Genomic DNA, 21,989 nt, shown 5'->3' with positions numbered 1-21,989 from the left:
CCTCCCTCCCTTCCTTCCTTCCTTCCTTCCTTCCTTCCTTCCTTCCTTCCTCTCTCTCTCTCTCTCTTCCTCCTCTCCTCTCCTTTTCTTCTTTCTTTCTGTAGGCTCCATACCCAGCATGGAGCCCAACACAGGACTTGAACTCACAACCCTGAGATCAAGACCTGAGCTGAGATCAAGAGTTGGATGCTTAACTGACTGAGCCACTCAGGCAGCCCATGATTTTCTATTTTTTGAGTCATTGTCATCCTATTTGCCATTAATTCTTGGAATATAGTTTAATTCTTTGGACTTCTTTATAATGGCTGCTTCCAAGTCTTCGTTAAATCTAACATTTGGTCTTGCTCTGTTGACTGCTTTTTTTCCTAACACTTTTCTCTCTTTGCACAGCATAATTCTTTTGTTGTTGAAAATGACATTTTAGATAATACATTGTAGCAACTGTGGATTCTCATTTATTTTTCTGAGGCTTTTTTGAAGGTAACTTTCCTTGATTTAGACCGCAGAATCTATCTCCCCCATAGTATGCGGCCGTGGATGTCTCTGCTCACTTTTAAATTCTTATTTTTTTTATTTTTTAGCCTCTCTTGCTTGAGGTTGTCCCTGTGTCTGCATAGCTTAGCGCTCCACCAGGGATTGGGGCAGACCTTGTGCATAAACACCTCGAGTCTGTAGGGCTTCTGCTCTCTGTCCATTGATCTGTTGGGCTGGGAGTACCTTTCTCCATCAGCCTTGGAGTCTGCTTGCCACTGGGCTCTCTCGAGTCTCCCCTGTGTATGTGCCTAGTGTCCCAGTCAGCCAGGGATATGGAGAGAGCTTATCTCACCCTTCTGTGACTCTTTCATTTCCAAGATCTCCCTTTTAAATTTCTGGCTTGTCTGTCTGTCTTCCCAGTAGGAATTATAACTTCAGGCTCACGGAGCTGTGGGTATTCCTTGTTTGTTTTCCACCAAGGTTGCCACTTTTAGCTGACAAAGCTGCAGGTTTTCACCTCCACTCCCAATAGAGTCCACCTCCTGTGGTAGCAAAGCTGCTGATTTTCCAGCCAGCACTACCTATCCTTTTTTTTTTTTTTAATATTTAATTTATTTATTTGACAGAGGAGGGGAGAGAGAGCGAGCACAAGCAGGGGGAGCGGCAGGCAGAGGGAGAAGCAGGCTTCCTGTTGAGCAAGGAGCCTGACACGGGACTCGATCCCAGGGCCCTGGAATCATGACCTGAGCTGAAGGCAGACGCTTAACCGAATGAGCCACCCAGGTGCCCCTAGCCTACCCTACCTATCCTGATGAAACTAAGTTCTCACTGACCAAGCTGGGAAGGGTGGGAGCAGTCCCTGGCAAGAAGATCATAGACTCCTGTCCTACTTACACCCAAGCTTTAGCAATTTTTCAAAATTAAACATTTTTCAATGTGTTGTTTGGCTTTGATGATCAATTCCCAGAACCCTAAAGTGGTTGTTGATGATTTTGTCCAGTTTTATACTTGATTTTTGTGGAAAGGATTTGCTGACTTTTTCATATCCTCTTAGCTGGGAACCTGGATTCATGGCCCACTTATTTTTTTTACGGCCCACTTTTTAACCTTGGCTGATATTCTGGTCTCCAGATCTTTGGCTGGCTCTTGTTATGCTCTCTGGGTCTCTTATTACTCTCCCTTCCAACTCCCTGCTCTGTTCTAGACTCTAGAAACTCTAGGCACTGTACCAACCCTTGGCTTAAGCTGTGATTACTGCCTGTCCCTCTTACCCATGGCTGCCATGTACCCATCCCTGCCCTTTGCCCTTCTAGCCTTCTTACACACCCACAAAGGTAGTTACAAGTGTTGGACTTGAAGGAGGAGGCCTACAGCTGAACTATTCCCCTGCCCATCCCTGACTCCAATCAAAGGAACATAGAGGTTAGAAGGTTTTCAGACTTCTTTGGAAATGACAGATAACAGCTTTAAAGCTCTATGTTCCACTGTCCTTGGTTCTCTCTTGTCATCACAGTATCTCTCAGTCCATCTCTCCTGCTTCATTCCTAACCTCAGTTATTCAATAGAAATTTTAGATGTAGGGTTCTAAAAATAGCTTCTCGAATCTGATGACTTCAGCAAATGTTTTCCAGTATCCTGATGAGCCATCTACATGTAGTATGGTAGTCACAGATCTGTGCGAATCATCCTGTTTTTTTTCAGATCTACTTCAGATCAGTTCAAACTCTTCTTGCAATTTGTGGAAAATTCAAGGTATTTTTGTCACCAGTATTTTTTCTGAATTTTCAGGGTTTGGGCTTCTCAATATTAGAGATGCTGTCAGGGTAATTCTTTAATTTCAAAATGCTGTTTTTCATTTGGCTATGTAGTAAGGCTTGGGTTGCTAATTGAAAAATCCCTAAGTGTGTCCTCTTTAACATCATCTTAAAATACTGAAGGACTGTCAGATTCTAATGACCTTGACTATTTTTTTTTAATATTTTATTTATTTATTTGACAGAGAAAGACACAGCGAGAGAGGGAACACAAACGGGGAGTGGGAGAGGGAGAAGCAGACTCCCTGCCGAGCAGGGAGCCCGATGCGGGACTCGATCCCGGGACTCCAGGATCATGACCTGAGCCGAAGGCAGTCGCTTAACCAACTGAGCCACCCAGGCACCTGACCTTGACTATTTCTAATATTTTATTTATGCCTTAGAAAAATGCTGGCTGACTTTGTGGGCTTAGGTGAACTGTGTGATCTTGTGTAGTTTTTTTCTCTGTCAGAATACCTCTTTCACAAGGACATTAAATTGGTTAATGTTTCTGGAAAAGTTATCCAGGAATGAAAATCAGTGCAATAGTACTAATACTTTTTAAATTTTTAAAATTTATTTTAGAAAGAGAGAGAGCACACGTGCAAGCAGGGGAGGGGGCAGAGGGAGAGGTGGAGAGAGAGAATCTCAGACTACCCACCAAGGGCAGAGCCCAACCCAGGGCTCTGTCTCACGACCCTGAGATCATGACCTTTATGGAAACTGAGAGTCAGACACTTAACTGACTACCACCCAGACTTCCCTCAATTGTACTAATTCTTGTTTCCTCAGACTATATGTATATTTCAGGGAAAACAACCTCAAGAAATTTAAGGTCCTCTTTGTGTAGTAAAGTGATAGGATAAGTCATTTTTAAAAAATTATTTATTGATTGATTTTTTAAAGATTTTATTTATTTATTTGACAGAGAGACACAGCAAGAGAGGGAACACAAGCAGGGGGAGTGGGAGAGGGAGAAGCAGGCTTCCCGCTGAGCAGGGAGCCCGATGTGGGGCTCGATCCCAGGACCCTGGGATCATGACCTGAGCCGAAGGCAGACACTTAACGACTGAGCCACCCAGGTGCCCCAGGATAAGTCATTTTTTTAAAGGAAATTTCGGGCTGCTCCTTTTTAAGCATTGTAGGAAATTTTAGCTTCATGATACACATTGGCTTTAATTCACATCTTTTAGTTTTAAAAATTGATGACTTAATCTGGTGGGAATGATTCTGGAGTAGCTGCACTACACGGTTTTACTTTGAACAGTACATCATGATTTTATTTCCACAAAGCCCTGAAATATCATTTTGCTTCTTTGTGGGTATAGGATATAAATACCCTTTATCTTTCATTCTCATGGAATCTATTTCAGCTGAGCTAATGTATATTAAGAAGTTTCTAACATGATGGGAAATGTCAACAATAATGGAATTAATTGGGTGGTCATCCCTGAAGGTACATACTTAGGGCTTGGTTCTCAGAATTGTCACTTCATCAGCTTGCTTAAAAATAGAGGATTTAGTCTACTGCTTGGCTTGAATCAAAAGTAATTTTTTCCCCGTAGGGTCGCCCTTCTTTGACAGAAATGACTTTAAGTCGGTTTCCCTATTAACTCACTCTCATTCGTCTGTGACCAAACATGTCTGGATCATCTTCTTCTTCTTTTTTTTTTTTAAAGATTTTACCTATTTTTTGACAGAGAGAGACACAGTGAGAGAGGGAACACAAGCAAGGAGAGTGGGAGAGGGAGAAGCAGGCTCCCTGTGGAGCAAGGAGCCCAATGCGGGGCTTGATCCCAGGACCCTGGGATCATGACCTGAGCCAAAGGCAGATGCCTAACGACTGAGCTACCCAGCGCCCCTGGATCTTCTTTTTCTATCTTTTCAAAAATATGTAAAAAAATATGGGGCACTTGGGTGGAGCTGGTTAAGTGGCTGCCTCTTGATTTTGGCTCAGGTCATGATCTCAGGATCCTGGGATGGAGCCCTGCATTGGACTCCGTGCTCAGCAGGGAGTCTGCTTCAGGGTTCTCTCTCCCTCTGCCCCTCCCCCCTGCTCTCTCTCTCTCTTTCTCTAAAATAAATAAAAATAAATAAATCTTAAAAAAATATGTAAAAATACATCAGATGTCTACACAAATTATGGTTTTGCCCATAATTTTTGTTTGCAAAAGCATTATCTGTAGCATGGAATGGGAAGGATATAATCTATAGGATATTAGAAATAAAGCAATAAATATTCTATGGTTTTGTCATTCCATATTCCTGCAACTATCTTTAAGAGTTGATAGGTAAAATGTAAAACCTTAGCCTGATGTATATCTCTTTTATATGGTCCATAGAAATCGGGGTACCAGTGTCTTTGTCTTTAGACAATTGTATTTCATTATTACTATTACACTCCTTTTGTGTATTCCATTGTCCAGTATAATTTTATCCCCATATATTTTTCTTCTGAAATTTATATGAGACCTCTTCATACCTTGTCCAGTAAATCCTTCCCCAAACACAGACCACAGGAACACCCTAAGGTCATGGTAAGAAGAATTTGAAGCACTTGAATGACACTCTTTGTTTATTCAAGTAGATGTATATATAGCAATACAGTCATTTACATAGATGTAATGATCTGCTCAGCGCATGCCACTTGGACAATAGTCTTAGCCCATAAGGAGCTTAAAATCTTGTTGGGAGATAAGTTGTGTGAACTCATGCTTTCAGGGCTCAATCAGTTAACAAATGGTGACCTAGACAAGTATAAATGCCAGGGGGTGGTGGGGACTGTGGAGAACTAGTCATTCTACACCTCATTTAAAGGAATTCCAATTCAGTCCTTTTAAAAGCCATCATGTTGGGCAAATGAAACATTTTTATGGGAAAAATCAACCCAGTGGTTACAACTTAATCTATGGACAACCAACTTTTCAGTGTTTCATTTATCTACTGCTGTGTACAAACCACTCTAAGATTTTTTAGAGGCTTAAAACAACAAGAATTACTCATTTCTCTCTCTCTCTCTCTCTCTCTCTCGGCTCTGGCAGTCACTGGGCTCAGCTGGGTGTCTGTTGCTTCCGGTCTTTCATGTAATTGTAGTTAGAGAGTGGCTGGGGCTGGAGTCGTGGGGGAGGCTTCTTCTCTCATGTCCAGTGGCTGATGATGGCTGTTGGCTGGAATGTCTCCTATGGCTTTGTGTACTAGGCTTCTTTACAGCATGCTGATTGAGCAAGAAGCGTCAAAGAGCAAGTTCCTGAGAAAGAGAGGCGGAAGGGAGCATGTTTGTACACCAGGGGGGGGTTGTACTGCCTTTAATTGCCTAGCTTGGGAAGGCCCGTGGTGTCATTTCCATTGCATTTTATGTTGTAGAACCAAGTCACCAAGGCCCATAATCCAGAGAAGAGGAATTTAGACTCCACTTCTTAACGGGAGGAGTGTGAAAAAAATTGCAAACACGTATTAAAACCAGGGTAGGTAGCCTTATGTTAGAGAATAGCAAAACTAAATATACAATAAACTTGGATATAATCAGGGAGATAGACAAAATATTTAATGGCTGGTGTGGCATGGGCACTGACCAATAAGAAGAAATAATAGCACCCACAAGTGGTAGGATCTACTGGGGCAGCAACTTAATATCCATTCTGGGTATAATCAAGGCTCCAGACATACCTTAGAGACAGCAAGAGCGCTGGGAAGTCAGGATAGGTGAGATCATGTGTTTGAAATAAGATGTTTTAGGTACTCTTGCTGAAGCTTCAGAGGCCCGATCGGGCCCCATCCGATTGATTTCTTTGTTTTGTCCACCTTTGTCCATCAGGAGTTAGAAACATTTTTCCTGCAGGGACCCTTATCCTCATGTTTTGCAAGTTCATTCTTTGCTAAAGGGAGGGGGGAGTTGGGAGGGAGGGGAAGAGAAGGGATGAGCTCTAAGAATACACATCATCTTTGGTACATAGTATGCTTCAGCCCAATATCATTTAGAAGCCAAGTTGAGAGGCACCTGGATTCTCCCCTCTTGACTCAAACTTCAGGCATAGAAATGCTGGGTTCTTTGGGTAATGTGTTAATTTTCTGTTGCTGCTGTAACAAATTACCACAGCGTTAGCAACTCAAAACACAAATGTATTATCTCACAGTTCTGGAGGTCAGAAGTACAGGATGGCTTAGCTGGTTCTTCAGATCCAGGTTTCATAAGGCTGGAGTCAAGGTGTCAGCTGGCTGGGCTCATAGCTGGAGGCTCTGGGAAGAATCCTGTTCCAGGCTCATTGAGGTGTTGGCAGCTCCACTACCTGGTAGTTTTAGAACTGCCATCCCTACTTCCTTGCTGGCTGTCAGTTGGGAGCCACCATTCCCTTCTCGAGGCTTCTCTCTGGTCCTTGCACCGTGGTCCCTACATCTCAGCCAGCAACAGCATGACAGATCCTTTTGACTCTTGGAATCTGATTTCCTCCACTGCATCTCTGGGGTTCCAGCCACAGAAGGGTCTCTGCTTTTAAGGACTAGTGATGAGATTGGGCCCACCTGGATATCCAGGATAATCTCCTTGTTTTAAGCTTTAACCTTAATTTCATTTGCAGAGTCCTTTTGGGGATGTAATGTAACCTATTCACAGGATCCAGGGATTAGGACATGAACATCTTTTGGGGCACCCTAATTCTACCTACTCCAGGGAGTGACATTATGACAATAAAGGGGCTTTTGCTTCCACTTGTTTCCTCAAGAAAGTAGACCAGTCAGCAGGTTTGTTTGCTAAACATTAGGGCTTACTGAAATACTATTCCTAAATCCGAAGGAAAATACGCATTTTATGGAAAGGAGTATAGGTTTCAGTTTTGACTAGAAAAGGCACTCGTTTTCTTGATTGCTAGGAATGTCTCCAGCATGATGTAATGCTTAAGAGAACTGGTTTGGAAAAAAAAAAAAGAAAGAACTGGTTTGAAGTTAGACCAGACCTTGGGCAGGTATATAATGCTTGTTAAGTCTCACTGTCCTTGTCTGTGAGATAGGCTAGTAATTCCTATAGTTGCTGTGGGGAAGAAAACCCGAGGAATAGGGCGTGCTTAGGGCATCATGAGTGCTCAGTGAATGTTCGCTGCCACTGCTATGACTACTAATAATAGTAACAGAAGGACCTATTCGTAGACTTCTTTAGAGGGAGAAGGTATGTGCGGATTAACTAGAGTCAACACTTGGATTTCCTACTAATTTTGTATTAGTCTGACATAAATTATTAGCTTGTCATAATTCTTCTATTAGGTGTAAACTATTAAAATGATTGTTCCGAAAAGGGATTTATACGAGTTTATTTTAAACAATTTAGCTTAAGACAACTTGGTTTTCATCATAAAGGGTGGAAACTCACAGGTATCTAAATTAGGGGTCAGCACTGCAGCACTGTGGGCTAAATCTTGCCTGATGCCTATTTTTGTAGGGCCCGTGAGCGCAGAGTGATTTTGAGAAAGAAATATTTGCAGTCGATTTGAGATAAGCACTAACCTTGAATCCCAATTAAGCAAAAATGTTATTCTGCCTCAAAAGAATTCCATTCTTCTCATTAACGGACTGTCTTAAAAAAAGTTGTACTCAGTTAGTACATTTTTAATTTCATCAGTAACATTTTGTGGAAGCTTTGCTCTTACTCCAGAAGAACCTACATAACATCTCTGATTCTTGCCTCTTTGCCTGCAAAATGCCTAAATGTTTACCATCTGACTCTTGACAGAAAAAAATTTGCCAAGCCCTGATCTAAGTAATCTATGCATTTCAAATGGAATGTAGACTCTTTATAGCTGGAAGATACTCCCACGATCTCTTAATGCAGTACCTTAATTTTATAGCTAAAACCATAGCCCGGGAAGGTGGGCAGCTATTGCAACACAACCCAGCTACTTAGTGAGAGGGGCAGGATGAGCCATTAGATCTTTTGGTGCTTAAATCTGTGAACTCCGGGGCACCTGGGTGGCTCAGTCAGTTAAGCGTCTGCCTTCGGCTTAGGTCATGATCCTGGGGTCCTGGGATGGAGCCCCGCATCAGGCTCACCTCTCAGTCAGCGACGAGTCTGCTTCTCCCTCTCCCTCTGATCTCTCTCGCTTTCTGTCTCTCAAAGAAATAAATAAAATCTTAAAAAAAATAAATCCGTGAACTTGCGACTGGAGCAGGCAGACCCTCTGGAGGTAGCATAGTCACACTTTAGTCATGTCTCTTTGTGTGGGCCTCTGCACTGTCATCAGTCTAAAACCTCTAATGGACAGTTCAGAGGTGATGCATCTTACAAACTTAGCTGTCCCATGGACCCGTTGAACAGGGCCTGCCGAACATGAGCTTGTTGCTGTTTCCATCTCTAGGGAGAGCCCTTTAGATTCTAGAATTTCTCCTTAAACCTATTTCAGAAGCACTGGTGCTGACTTTTTCCATAAAGTTAGTAACAGTGAATAGCCAGGCATGTTAATATATTCTCATTGAACTCTGTTCAGTTTAGGATGAGATTGTTCATTGAATGGAGCAATAACCCTAAACTGAGGTGATAATTTGCCTACGTACCCTGCTTCCCCATTGTTCCCTGGTTATTTGCTAATAAATCCCGCCACATTGTGTTCGTTCTTGCTGCCCTCCTGCCTGGATAATGATGATTGCCTGGTGGTATTTGCTTCTCTTTCTACAGGTGGTTCACGAATCCAACGACCGTCAATGCCTTCTACAGTGCATCCACCAACCAGATCCGTGAGTACCCAGCTTCTTGTCTCCTTGTTAACCTGGTACAAAATGGAAGGAACCCTTCCCTCACTATGATTTCTTTATTGCCCTCCAAAAGTGATCAGGTATGTTGGTGAGGGCAGTTTCCGTTTCTCTCCCCATATGCCCGATTTTCCTCTCTCCCTTCACCTTATTGAGTAGACAAACAAACAAATGACAATAAATACAACTACAGTGCAGTTGGCCATGAAAAGGAGCAAGCTTCCACTTTTCTTTCATCACGATCTTAATGATTTTGTCCAAACCATTTGTCTCTTTCTAGGATCGATGGGAAAAACAAGCGGGCGGCTGGGCCGATGACAGAACCTGAGGGGACTATCTATAAACAAAAGCTTGGCAATGTTCTGATTAGCCTTAGGATGTAAAGTCTTAAGTTGCTTTTATTTACATGTGTTGAGTAGATAAAATTATAAATGCCATGATAAGTTTAAAAAATGATTAAAAATCAGATTAAATAAAAAAACGTGACAGCACCAAGTGTTGGCAGCAGGGACACACGTACCTATGCTGGTGGAAAGGTAAATTGGTTCACCCACTTTGCAGAGCAGTTGGGTGAAGCCTGGGGAAGCGGAAGGTGTCCCTGCATATCTCTGACCGTCATGTGCACTCCTGGCATGGGCCTCAGTGCTGTGTTTTCTCAGTGTGGTCTTGGGACCAATGGCAATGGCATCATGGGGGGATTTGTTAGAAATGCCAATTCTTGGGCCCCACCTTAGATCTATAGTTCACAAACCCTGGACATGGAGCTCAGAAATCTGTTTTATTAAGGCTTCTGGGTGACTCTGACATAGTTTGAGAACCACTGCCTAGAGGTCTCACCTGAGAGCCCACCTGAGGAGGCCCATGTGAGAATGCTCATACCGGTGTTTATAATAGCAGAAAAAGGGGAATAAGCTCTGTGTCCCTCTGCAGGAACATGGCTCAAGTGTGGCATGTTCACCCAAAAGAATTCCAGATAGCACTGAATAATGAATGACCTGGAGCAGCGTGTATTAACGTGGGTACAGTTTACAAATATTGGTTGTGTGGGGAAAAAGACCACTGGGGAAAATACATCGAGTATGATACCATATAAAAAGTTGAAGAGCGTGCAAAAACACTTCTATATATTGCCTAGAGGTATATCCTCTTGAGTGAAAGTATGAAGACATTCATGAGAACGACAGACTTTTGAGTTCAGGTTGGCAGTGACCTGTTGTGGGGAGGGTGGGCCGCTCCTGCTCAGGCCTTGGCTGGTTTCTCATCCCTCCTTGTCTTCCATCTTCACTCCCTTGCGTGGTGATAACATCTAATCTCATGCTTTTAAGCATGCACTTTGTTGAATGTGGGGAATGGAACTTACAAAGACTTGCCACCCTTGGCCATAGGCCCATCTCCTCCTCACTAGATACCCTTCATAGCCTCCTCGCTGGTTTCCCCGCTTCTGTCCGTATCCCCCTTCAGTCTGTTCTAAATCTCATATTGCAGCCATTTAAACATGTTTTACAATCCTCTCAGGTCCCTCCTTTGCTCAGAACCGGTTATCAGCTTCCCTTCTCATTTAGAATAAAAGCCAAATTACTTATAATGGCCCTCAGGCCTCTTACTGCTGTCTTATGTCACCTCTGTTCCAGCCACAGTGGCCTCCTTCCTGTTCCTAGAACATGAGACTCTTCTGTCCTAGCATTTATACTAGAGGCTCTCTGCCTTGGAAAATTCCCCAAGTGATCTGCATAGTTCATGCTCCCATTTCCTTCAAATCTTTGCTTGAATGCCACCTTCTCAGTGAGGTGCCTTGCCTGCCCTCTGTTGATCCTCCCTGCTGGCCCTCATCCTAGCAGGACTCCCTGGCCGGAGAGGACACAGCTCTGGAGCTATGGCTGCCAACTCCCAGCAGGCACAGCTCATTAAAGTCGCCCTCGTGTGGCCACTTTCGGGAATGGCAGTCTCTGAAGGACTGGTCTGAGAGCATAATGAATAGAAGGAAAACAAGCGGATGGTGGTAATTTTTTATTTCTACATTACTTTGTACAACCAAATCAGTTGTTAAATATGTTGAATATGTTGAATGTCACTCCTTACTATAGAAATACTCATTATTATCATGAAAATACCATTGCTTTCTTTTTTTCCTCCCAGTGTTATTGAGATGTAATTGACAGTGTATGTATGTAACATGTGCATCATGATGTTTTCATATAGCTCCAACTTGAGAACTAAGATGCATATGTTACATAGGAACTTAAGATAGTTGAGATTTTATTTTATTTTATTTATTTATTTTTTTTGGAGAGAGAGAGAATGAGTGGGGGAGGGAGGGGTAGAGAGAGAGGGAGAGAGAGAATCTTAAGCAGGCTCCATGTCCAGCGTGGAGCCCGATGCGGGGCTCAATCTCACAACCCTGAGATCATGACCTGAGCTGAAATCAAGAGTCGGACACTTAACTGACTGAGCCACCCAGGTGCCCCAAGATATTTGAGATTTTAATTATAACTACTATTTATAATAAGAATTATATGTGAATTATAATATTAGTTGGGATAACCTATTGGGCAATAGAAAATTCTTTGGATTATCCTTTTCTCTAAAAATCCCCTTTTTATTTTATTTTTTTAAAAGATTTTACTTATTTATTAGAGAGAGAGCACAAGCAGGGGGTGGGGGCAGAGGGAGAGGGAAAAGCAGATTCCCTGCTGAGCAGGGAGCCAAGTTCGGGGCTCGATCTGAGGACCCTGAGATCATGACCTGAGCCAAAGGCAGATGCTTAACTGACTGAACCACCCAGGTTTTTATTTTGAACTACTTTAAAACATAGTAAAAAGTTACAAAACTACAACACTGTTGCCAACCACCCCACTGTTAGCGTGTAACTGTAGTGCAACGATCAGAACCAGAAAATTAACATTGGTATAACACCATTAATTAAACTCAAGGCCTTACTGAAATGTCACTAGTTTTGCCACTCATGTTCTTTTTCTGCTTCAGAATCCTATCAAGATCCCCCATTACATTTAGTCATTATTTCTTCTTAGTCTCCTACAGAGTATAATAGTTCTTTAGTCTTTCTTTGTCTTTCACGACTTTGACGCCTTTGAAGAGTACTGGCCAGTTAGTTTGTGGAAGGTCCCTCAATTTGTGTTTGTCTCGGGTTTCCACACGATTGGACTGAAGCTAATGCATTTGGGACATGAATGTCACAGGAGTGATGTTGTGTCCTCCTTAGTGCATCATATCATCAGGTTTATGCTATCAGTGTGTCTTCTTGCTGGTGATGTGACGTTACCCTTGATCACTTGGAGAAGGTGGATTCTGCTGGGTTGCTCCACCATAAAGTTGCTATTCCCCTGCCTGATTAGGTGGTAAGTATCTTGGGAACTATATTGCTGAGACTGCATGTATCCTGTTTTTCTCCAATCTTTCCCTCACTGATTTTAGCATCCATTAGTAAAACTTGCATGCAGCAAGTGTCCCTGTACTGTTTGCTCACTGTTAATTTCCATTTCTTTCCTTCCATTTGTATTGCTGTGAATTCTCTTGTAAGGAAGGGGTTGCCCATTCACCCATGGGTATTTTATTCTGTGGGTTCTAATCCAGTACTATCATTTTCTATGTCATTGCTCAAAGTGTTTGGCTCTGGCCATGAGGAGCTCTCATGGGTTTGCTGCTAGGATCTTGCGTCACAGTGCTCCTCAACTTGCTTTTTGTTAATTGAAGCAGATGCCTGCTGAGCTCCTTGAGCTACTGCGTTCTCTCTGTGCAGGGGGGTAAGTCCCTCTCTTAGCCTGGATCCCAGCTGCCCAGCTTTTCTGTTGGGAGCTTTCAGACTTGACTCATAGAACATTTCTTCTTCCAGACGGGGTCCAGAAACCAGCAGGAGTCAGACTGGGTGCAGCATAGAAGGGTTGGACTGGGTCTAGAAACTGCCCGGATTTGGACTAGATTATCCATTTTATTTATTTATTTATTTATTTATTTATTTATTTATTTATTTATTATATTTTATTTATCTGACAGAGAGAGGCACAGCAAGAGAGGGAACACAAGCAGGGGGAGTGGGAGAGGGAGAAGCAGGCTCCTCGCTGAACAGGGAGCCCGATGCGGGGCTCGATCCCAGAACCCTGGGATCATGACCCGAGCTGAATGCAGATGCTTAACGACTGAACCACCTAGGCGCCCCTAGATTATCAATTTTAAAAGATGTTTTATTATGTAATAGTTGGCACATGCCAAAGAACATACGTAACATGTTAAAACATATAAATTATATTCATGTGAACCTCTCACCCAACCAAGAACTAGAACATTCCCGATATCATTGCATCTGTCCATGCTTCTCCCCCTCCCATTCGTCTTGCTCACCACAGAGGTAACCACTTTTCTGATACTCATGTCTATCATTTTCTTTTTTTAAAATAAATTTTAAGCCATTTATTTTTATAGCATAATAAGATGGTATCATACTGCATGCAGTCTAAAGCAACTTTGTTTTTTTAATCTACATGTCATTAAGATTATTCATCCATGTAGCATGTGACAGTGGGGTTTTCGTTTTCCCTGCTGTACAATATTCCGTTGTATGACTGTACCTCAAATTACTTACCTGTACTTTATCTGTTGACAGACCTATGTGTTCTCCTACCCCAGGGTTTTGGTATTATGAACAGTGTCACAGTGTCGCTGTGAATATTCTTGTTCATGTCCCCTGAGATGAATGTTTAGGGTGTATACTAGGAGTGAAATTACTGGCCTATAGGGCGTGCAAATACTCACCTTTACCAGAGAACACCAAATGGGTGGCAAAGAGAGTGTTCTAAAGTACAGAAGTGTTTTCACCAACTCTCATTTTTATCACCTCTTGGCACTGGTAGACTTGATTTTCCCCAGTGTAGTGGCATTGAGATAGATTGTTCACAGAGTCTTCCCACGCTCACTTTCCAACGTCAGTGAATGCTTACGGCTGCTTTGGGGATTTAAATATGCCTAATAATAATCTGCCTCTGGGATTCACTCCTGCTCAGCCTTTTTCTTGTCTGGGTAGAGCTGATCCTAGCACAGGTTTGCTGAAGAAACAGCCCTTTCAGGGTAACCCAGTGGTTTCTCGAAAGCTCATGAACAGGGGGGTTTGAAATGAACAATTTGAAGCAGTGTTTTAAATAAGAGATTCAAGCTGTTTCTATTTTCCTAATGACCAGTGCTTTGCTCTCATTGTAAATTACATTCCCAGGCAAGATGACAAGGAATCCTTTGGGTGACTTTCTCTCTCTCTCTCTTTTCTGATTTTCTGGACCACAAATTAAGACAGGTGGAGTTCCTTTTTAGACATTTCCCCACTGGGTTTGCTGGGACTCCCCCCCACCCCAGCCCAAACCCCCAACTGCCTTCTTTTTCCTTCACTAAAGAAGTGAAAAATTGAGGTGATTTTCTGAAATGAGCATCTTTATTGATTAGGGGCTGATTCTGACAGCGTGTGGCCATCTGTTTAATTGGGTTTCACATCTAAGATGTAACTATACTTAGTAACGTGATTTATGAAAATTTCATTTGGTTCCCATTATCATTTTCTGATTTATGCCACTTAAGTCCGCTTCTGCTCGCAGTAGAGACTTGAGTAGAAAAGACAAAAGCCTATAGGTTTTTGGTTTGTTTTGTTTTTTTCTTCGTTTGCAAATTGATGCCTTTGTCTGAAACCTTATGACTTGTGGCCATATTTCAGTGTTAGAATTTTGCAGTGTGGTCATACTTGTTATTTTTCTACCCTCGTCAAGCTGGGTAGCAGTGTCTTCAGACAGAGTGCAGTGTACCATAATAATGATTCAGTCTGCTATATGAGGAGTTACACAGAGGAGCTGTTGCAGAATTTAATTATATTTGAACCGATAAGGTGGTTAAAGAGGACAACAAAGAGCTGGGGCTATTGTTGCCTGAGCTTGTGCTTTCCTAGCTTTGTGATACCTGCCCAACTGGTCTTCCTGTTGGTATCTCCTGTTACCCAGAAATTCCACTCTTCATAAAACAAGTCAGTCCTTAGGCCCACCAAAACACATGAACGTCGAATGTTCATAGGAGCTTTGTTCATAACAACAAAAACCTGGAAAGAACCTAATGTCCATGAATAGAATCGGTAAATAAATTGTGGTATATTCGTATAATTGAATATTACACAGCAGTGAAGAACAGACTGCTCCGAGCTACAGTCTGTGACTGAATGCTCAGTGGGACACTGCATGGTTCCAGCCATGCAAAGTTCAGGAGGAGGCAAATGAATCTAAGTGATGGAATTGAAAACAATGGCTACCTTTGTGGGGGGTATTGACTGTGAGGGGGCCCAGGAAACGTTTTCCCGATTTGGCAGGTGGTTGTACTGGTGATACATGTATGAAATCTCATCTTGTTCCACTATTACAATTTGTGCCATTACTATATGCGTATAATACAGTGTATGTGTATATATGTATAAGACAGTAACACTCTCATCCCCCCACCATCAAAATTTTTATAACAGCACATAACACACATACACTTTTTTGGGCTTATAACAACTTACATCAGGCCAGGCCTCCAGAGGCAGAGACCAGGGATTGGCAAACTTTTTCTGTAAAGGGCCAAATAGTAAATGTTTTTGCCTTTGCAAGCCATCCATTCTCTGCTGTCAGTTCTCACCTTTGGCACTGCAGCCGTAGAGAGTTCATAAACAAATGGTCACGGCTGTGTTTTTAGTAAGACTACATGGGCGGTAGTTGGCCAACCCCTGGTATAGAGCTCTGCAAAGGGATGGAACCCAGGGAGACTTGAAGAGTATTCTGACCCAGCTTACAAACTACTTTGGATCTAATCAGGTGGTGGTACCAGGGGCGGGAGGGTGGTAGAATGAATAGCTCACGTTTGGTTTTCATTTCTACTAACATGGGCTAGTCTTCAGAATAAAATTCATTTCGTGTATTCATTCTCAATGTGTATCTGTAAAATGCTTCATTTCGATGTTGGTTTTTATCATCCTATGTCTTAAATCATATTAAAGAATTACTGCAAGCAAATAAAATCTTGGCTTGAAAACAAGCAAGGACTGAGGGCTAAAACCAAGGATACTATTATCTTTGTTGTAATACCCAAGGGATTTGGTTACCCGGGTTTAATCACAGATATTCTGCTAAAGAACATAAGCCTTTGACCAGAGGCTGGGTTTATGCTGGCCTCAAGCTATAGTATTAATCCTGAAATCAAACATAGATTTGTTTTGCTGTTAAGGAAATGATTATATTTCAAACTGAGAGAATTTCTCATACTTTGTTGACTCTGCCTAAAACCATAAAGTAGAAGCCAAGTTAGCAAATACTCACCTGTGACCTCTAGCGGAATTTAATGAAAGTAAAGCCTTGAATGCGTTTGACACTCTATTTGGGGACAATTTGGGAATAGTCGTCCATGGTTTTGGAGGTAAAAGGAAAATTAAGTGGTCAACTAATCCAAATTTATCATTATCTAGAAGAGATTCTGACACTCACAGCAATTCTTAGGATTTTTTCCTGCTTACTTAGTATTTACGGATCTCCCAATGATTCTTCTTGGTGTTCACTCTGGTGTGTAGTGCCCTCCGACACTGAATAAAGCTGACCCTTGTAACTAATGGGATACCATGGAAATGATGGAGTATGACTTCCGAGGCTGGGTCATAAAAGACATTGTGACCTCTGCCTTGCTCTCTTGGATGGGTCACTCTGGGGGGAAGCCAGCAAGGATGTCATGAGGGCACTCAAGAAGCTGGTGGAGAGGTCCACAGGCGAAGGACTGGAGGCGTCCTGCCCATAACCAGTAACACGTGCGCACATGCGTCTTGGAAGCAGATTCTCCAGTCCAGCCAAGCCTTTAGACAATGGCAGGCAAAGCTGCCATCTTGACAGCAACTTCTTGAGAGACCCTGAGACAGATCACCCATATAAGAAGTTTCTGAATTCTTGAGTCTGAGAAACTGTGAGATCATAACTGCTTATTGTTTGGAGGTACTATGTTTCAAAATACTTCGTTACACAGCAAGAGAGAACCAACAGAGACATTACAACTTGCTAGATACTGAATTTGCTGCTAGGTTGTATATTGTAATATACTGTGGCAGTTAAGAGTGTGGGCTTTGATGTTGAATCCTGGCTTGGCCACTAATAACTTGTGACCTTGAGCAAGTGCCTTAACATCTTTAAGCCTCAGTATAATGATCTGTAAAGTAGAGATAATAGTAGTGACGGTCCTGTAGAGTTGTCTTGAAGATGGAAGGAGTATATACGGTAAGCAAAAGAGAGACTGGTTTTTAGTAGGTATTCAATAAATCTTAGCTATTAAGTGTCCTTGCTTTTGAGGAGTTGGGAGAGACAGAAAGGTGACCAGTCATTTGTAAGACACAGTGAGTGTGCAGCAGAAGGTGTGCAATGCATTGTGGGAGCCACAGAGGAGGGATAACTGATCTGGGGCAGTCAAGATCGGCTTCAAAGTGACAGTGATGTTTGAGTAGCTATTGAAAGGAAAAAGACATTTTCTAGGCCAATAAGGGAGGTTGGACCCTGCAGGAAGGAGGGGTGCTGGCGCAGAGGTGACAGCAGAGCCTGGCAAAGAAGATCCCTAGGATGGTGAGATGGGCACAGGCTGCATGTGAGGGACATGACACGTGGAAGAGGTGGGCGAGGGCCTGGTAAGCCATGCTGAGAAACAGGCCAGGGAAGCTAGGCGAATTTTCTTTGGGAGGCAAGAAATTTAACTTTTGCTTCCTTCGTCTTAAAGCTGGTGGCATCCCTTGGGGAGGGAGAAGAGTGAGGTCACTTAGACCAGTTAGGATTTTGGCAGACGGTTCAAGAGAAGGATGGAGAGGGTGTACGTTTAGGCAGTGACAGTGATTGGAGTAGGGAGTGGCTAAGTTAAATCCCAAAAGCTGGCTCTCAAGTAAGCATGTGGTGGGAATACAGGTGCCAGTTTTCTAACTTGTCCGGCGATGCTGGAAAGGACACCCATAAGATGGAGAGTCTCATTGTTCTCTGCAGCGTCTCTTCACTGAGAGCTGGTCACAGGCCCAGCCTTGTGACAGCTACTTTAACCTATGTTATCACTCATCTGCACAGTAGTTCTGTGATCTCGGCCTGCTGGGCCCATTTTACAGAAGAGGAAACTGAGGCTCAGACAGGCTCAGTCACTTCCCAGAGACGGTTTGGCTAGTAAACGGCAGAGTTGGGAGTATAGCCCAGCTTCTCTGATTGCATGTTCTTAACCTTCACCCTATGCTATTCGTTACTGCACAAGAAAAGAGAGAATTACATGAAATGAGACATGTGAACGCACTCTGAAAAGGTTAAGAGCATAATATATGTTAGAGTGTCTATCATCATCATGTCATACGCTCACCCGTGTGGTGGGAACATTGTTTCCATCTGGTATGGGACTAAGACACTACAAGATGTGGGGACACCTAGGAGCCGAGGGTCAGAAGGTCAAATGGTTCCCAGGTCCTGCCGACGTCACGTCCCAACGGGCTGTGGCCTGGACCAGCAGTTTATTACTGGTGCCTCAAACATGGCTGCTCTCTGCAGGCCTGTTACCTGTGCCCATAGTCTCCGTGCTTCCTCGGGTTTGGGCAGAGTGGAACAGGTGTTATTTGAGAGATGCCATAAGCTACCTTGAAAAGAATATTTAGAGGTACTCTCCAAAAAGGTTTTACTTCATAAAATTTACTCTGAGATTTAAGAAGTTTTGTTAATTGGGCTGAAGTTGTCATAAACCTAGAATAGGTTGCAGAATTGCCAGGTGATGCATTCAGCAAGGTTGTGGGACAGCTGCTACAGTTATTTTCAGATGTTCTTGCCCTGGTCTAGTCAGGGACTCTGGGGTTCCTAATACAGTCCGTTCTCAACCTCCCCCCACCCCCAATCCCTGGCTCTGAGGCCTGACCATGTCATTGCAAGTGGCAAGATTACAGCTGAGTAATATTCCACTACACACACACACACACACACACACACACACACACACACACACACACACACACACACACACACACACACACCCTTCTTTATCCTTTCATCAGTCGATGGACATTTGGGCTGTTCCCATAGTTTGGCTATTGTAGATAATGCTGCTATAAACATTGGGTGCATGCACCCCTTCAAATCAGTATCTTTGTATCCTTTGGATAAATACCCAGTAGTGCAGTTGCTGGGTCATAGGTAGTTGTATTTTTAACTTTTTGAATACCCTCCATACTGTCTTCCACAGGGGCTGCACCAGTTTGCATTCCCACCAAGTGCACGAGGGTTCCTTTTTCTCCACGTCCTCGCCAACACCTGTTGTTTCTTGTGCTTTTGATTTTAGCCATTCTGATGGGTGTGGTGTGATACCTCATTGTAGTTTTGATTTGAATTTCCCTGATGGTCAGTGATGTTGAGTGTTTTTTCATGTGTCTATTGGCCATCTAGATATCTTCTTTGGAGAAATGTCTCTTCATGTCTTCTGCCCGTTTTTTAATTGAATGATTTGCTTTTTGGCTGTTGAGTTGTGTAAGTCCTTTATAGATTTTGGATACTAACCCTTTATCAGATACATCATTTGCAAATATCTTCTCCTATAGGTTGTCTTTTAGTTTTGTTGATTGTTTCCTTTTCTGTGCAGAAGCTTTTTATTTTGATGTCCCTGTGGTGTATTTTTGCTTTTATATCCCTTGCCTCAGGAAACATATCTAGAAAGAAGTTGCTACAGCTGATGTCAAAGAGGTTACTGCCTGTGTTCTCTTCTAAGATTTTTATGGTTATAGGTCTCACGTTTAGGTCTTTCATCCATTTTGAATTTATTTTTGTGTGTGACATAAGAAAGTGGTTCAGTTTTATTCTTCTGCATGTTGCTGTCTAGTTTTCCCAACACCATTTGCTGAACAGACTGTCCTTTTCCCATTGGCTATTCTTTCCTGCTTTGTTGAAGGTTAATTGCCATATAGTTGTGGATTTATTTCTGGTTTTTCTGTTCGGTTCCATTGATCTACATTTCTATTTTTGTGCCAATTTACTGTTTTGATGGCTACAGCTTTGTAATATAACTTGAGGTCTGGAATTGTGTGTGATGTCTCCAGTTTTGCTTTTCTTTTTCAAGATTGCTGTGGCTACTTAGGGTCTTTTATGGTTTCATACAAACTTTAGGATTGTTTGTTCTAGCTCTATAGGAAAAATGCTGGTGGTATTTTGTTAGGGATTGCTTTAAATGTGTAGATTGCTTTGGGTAGTATAGACATTTTTAACGATATTTGTTCTTCCGTTCCATGAGCTCCCATGGAATGTCTTTCCATTCCTTTGTGTTTCTTTCATCATTGTTTTATAGTTTTCGTTGTACAGGTCTTTCACCTCTTTGGTTAGGTTTATTCGTAGGTATCTTATTATTTTGGGTGCAGTTGTAAATGGGATTGCTGTCTTAATTTCTCTTTCTGCTGTTTCATTATTGGCATATTGAAATGCAACAGATTTCTGTACATTGATTTTGTATTCTGTGACTTTACTAAATTCGTTTATCAATTCTAGTAGTTTTTTGGTGAAGTTTTTTGGGTTTTCTATGTAGAGTACCATGTCATCAACACACAGCTTAAGTTTTACCTCTCCTTACCAATTTTGATGCCATTTATTTCTTTTTGTTTGATTGCTGTGGCTAGGACTTCCAGTACTATGTCAAAAGAAGTGGTAAGAGTAGACATCCTTGTCTTGTTGCTGATCTTCAGCAAAAAGCTCTCAGTTTCTTACCATTGAGGATGATGTTGGCTGTGGGTTTTTCATATATGGCCTTTATTATGTTGAGGTATGTTCTTTCTAAATCTACTTTTGTTGAGGATTTTTATCATGAATGGATGTTAAACTTTGTCAAATGCTTTTTCTGCATCTATTGAAATGATCATATGCTTATCCTTTCTCTTATTGATGTGATATATCATGTTGATTGATTTGCAACTATTGAAACACCCTTACAGCCCAGAAATAAGTCCCACTTGATCATGGTGAATGACTTTTTAAGTTTATTGTTGAATTCAGTTTGCTAGTATTGAGGATTTTTATATCTGTGTTCATCAGGGATTTTGGCCTGTAGTTCTCTTTTTTAGTGGTGTCTTTATCTGGTTTTGGTATCAGGATAATGCTGGCCTCATAGAATGAATTTGGAAGTTTTCATTCCTTTTCTATTTTTTGGAACAGTTTGAGAAGAATAGTTAATTCTTCTTTAAATGTTTGGTAGACTTTGCCTGTGAAGCCATCTGGTCCTGGACTTTAGTTTGTTGGGAGTTTTGTTTTGTTTTTTTACTCATTCAGTTTCTTTGCTGGTTATTTGTTCAGATTTTCTATTTCTTCCCGTTTCAGTTTTGGTAGTTTATATGTTTCTAAGAATTTATGCATTTCTTCTAGGTTGTCCAATTTGTTGGCATATAGCTTTTCATAATATTCTCTAATGATTGTTTGTATATCTCTGGTGTTGGTTATTTCTCCTCTCTCATTTGTGATTTTATTTATTTGAGTCCTTTCTCTTTTTTTCTTGATAAGTCTGGCTAGAGATTTATCAACTTGATTGACTTTTTTCAAAGAACAGGCTCCTGGTTTCATTGATCTGTTTTATTATTTTTTTAGTTTCTATATCATTTGTTTCTGCTCTCATCTTTTTTTTTTTATTCTTATGTTAATCCCCATACATTACATCATTAGTTCTAGATGAAGTTTTCCATGATTCATTGTTTGTGCATAACACCCAGTGCTCCATGCAGAATGTGCCCTCCTCAATACCCACCACCAGGCTAACCCATCCTCCCACCCCCCTCCCCTCTAGAACCCTCAGTTTGTTTTTCAGAGTCCATCGTCTCTCATGGTTCGTCCACCCGTCCGATTTCCCCCGCTTCATACTTCCCCTCCCGCTACCTTCTTCTTCTTCTTCTTTTTTTTTTCTTAACATATATTGCATTATTTGTTTCAGAGGTACAGATCTGAGATTCAACAGTCTTGC

At 42.0% G+C, this 21,989-nt stretch overlaps 1 protein-coding gene across 1 annotated transcript in view; it reads left to right on the top strand.

The window, feature by feature from the left end:
- The window catches only part of PHEX (phosphate regulating endopeptidase X-linked), a 205,375-nt gene that overhangs the window by 143,169 nt on the left and 40,217 nt on the right, over positions 1 to 21,989 (top strand). The window contains exon 16 of the mRNA XM_081807971.1: positions 8,926 to 8,984. Coding sequence (XP_081664097.1) covers positions 8,926 to 8,984 — 59 coding nt within the window. The remainder of the gene's footprint in view (positions 1 to 8,925; positions 8,985 to 21,989) is intronic.

The sequence above is a fragment of the Leptonychotes weddellii genome, chromosome X (assembly GCF_054177405.1).
Source record: "Leptonychotes weddellii isolate Sample4059 chromosome X, ASM5417740v2, whole genome shotgun sequence".
NCBI classification, from domain to species: domain Eukaryota; kingdom Metazoa; phylum Chordata; class Mammalia; order Carnivora; family Phocidae; genus Leptonychotes; species Leptonychotes weddellii.
Note: the sequence above shows the minus strand (reverse complement) of the source record. Positions and strands in the feature narration are given on the sequence as shown.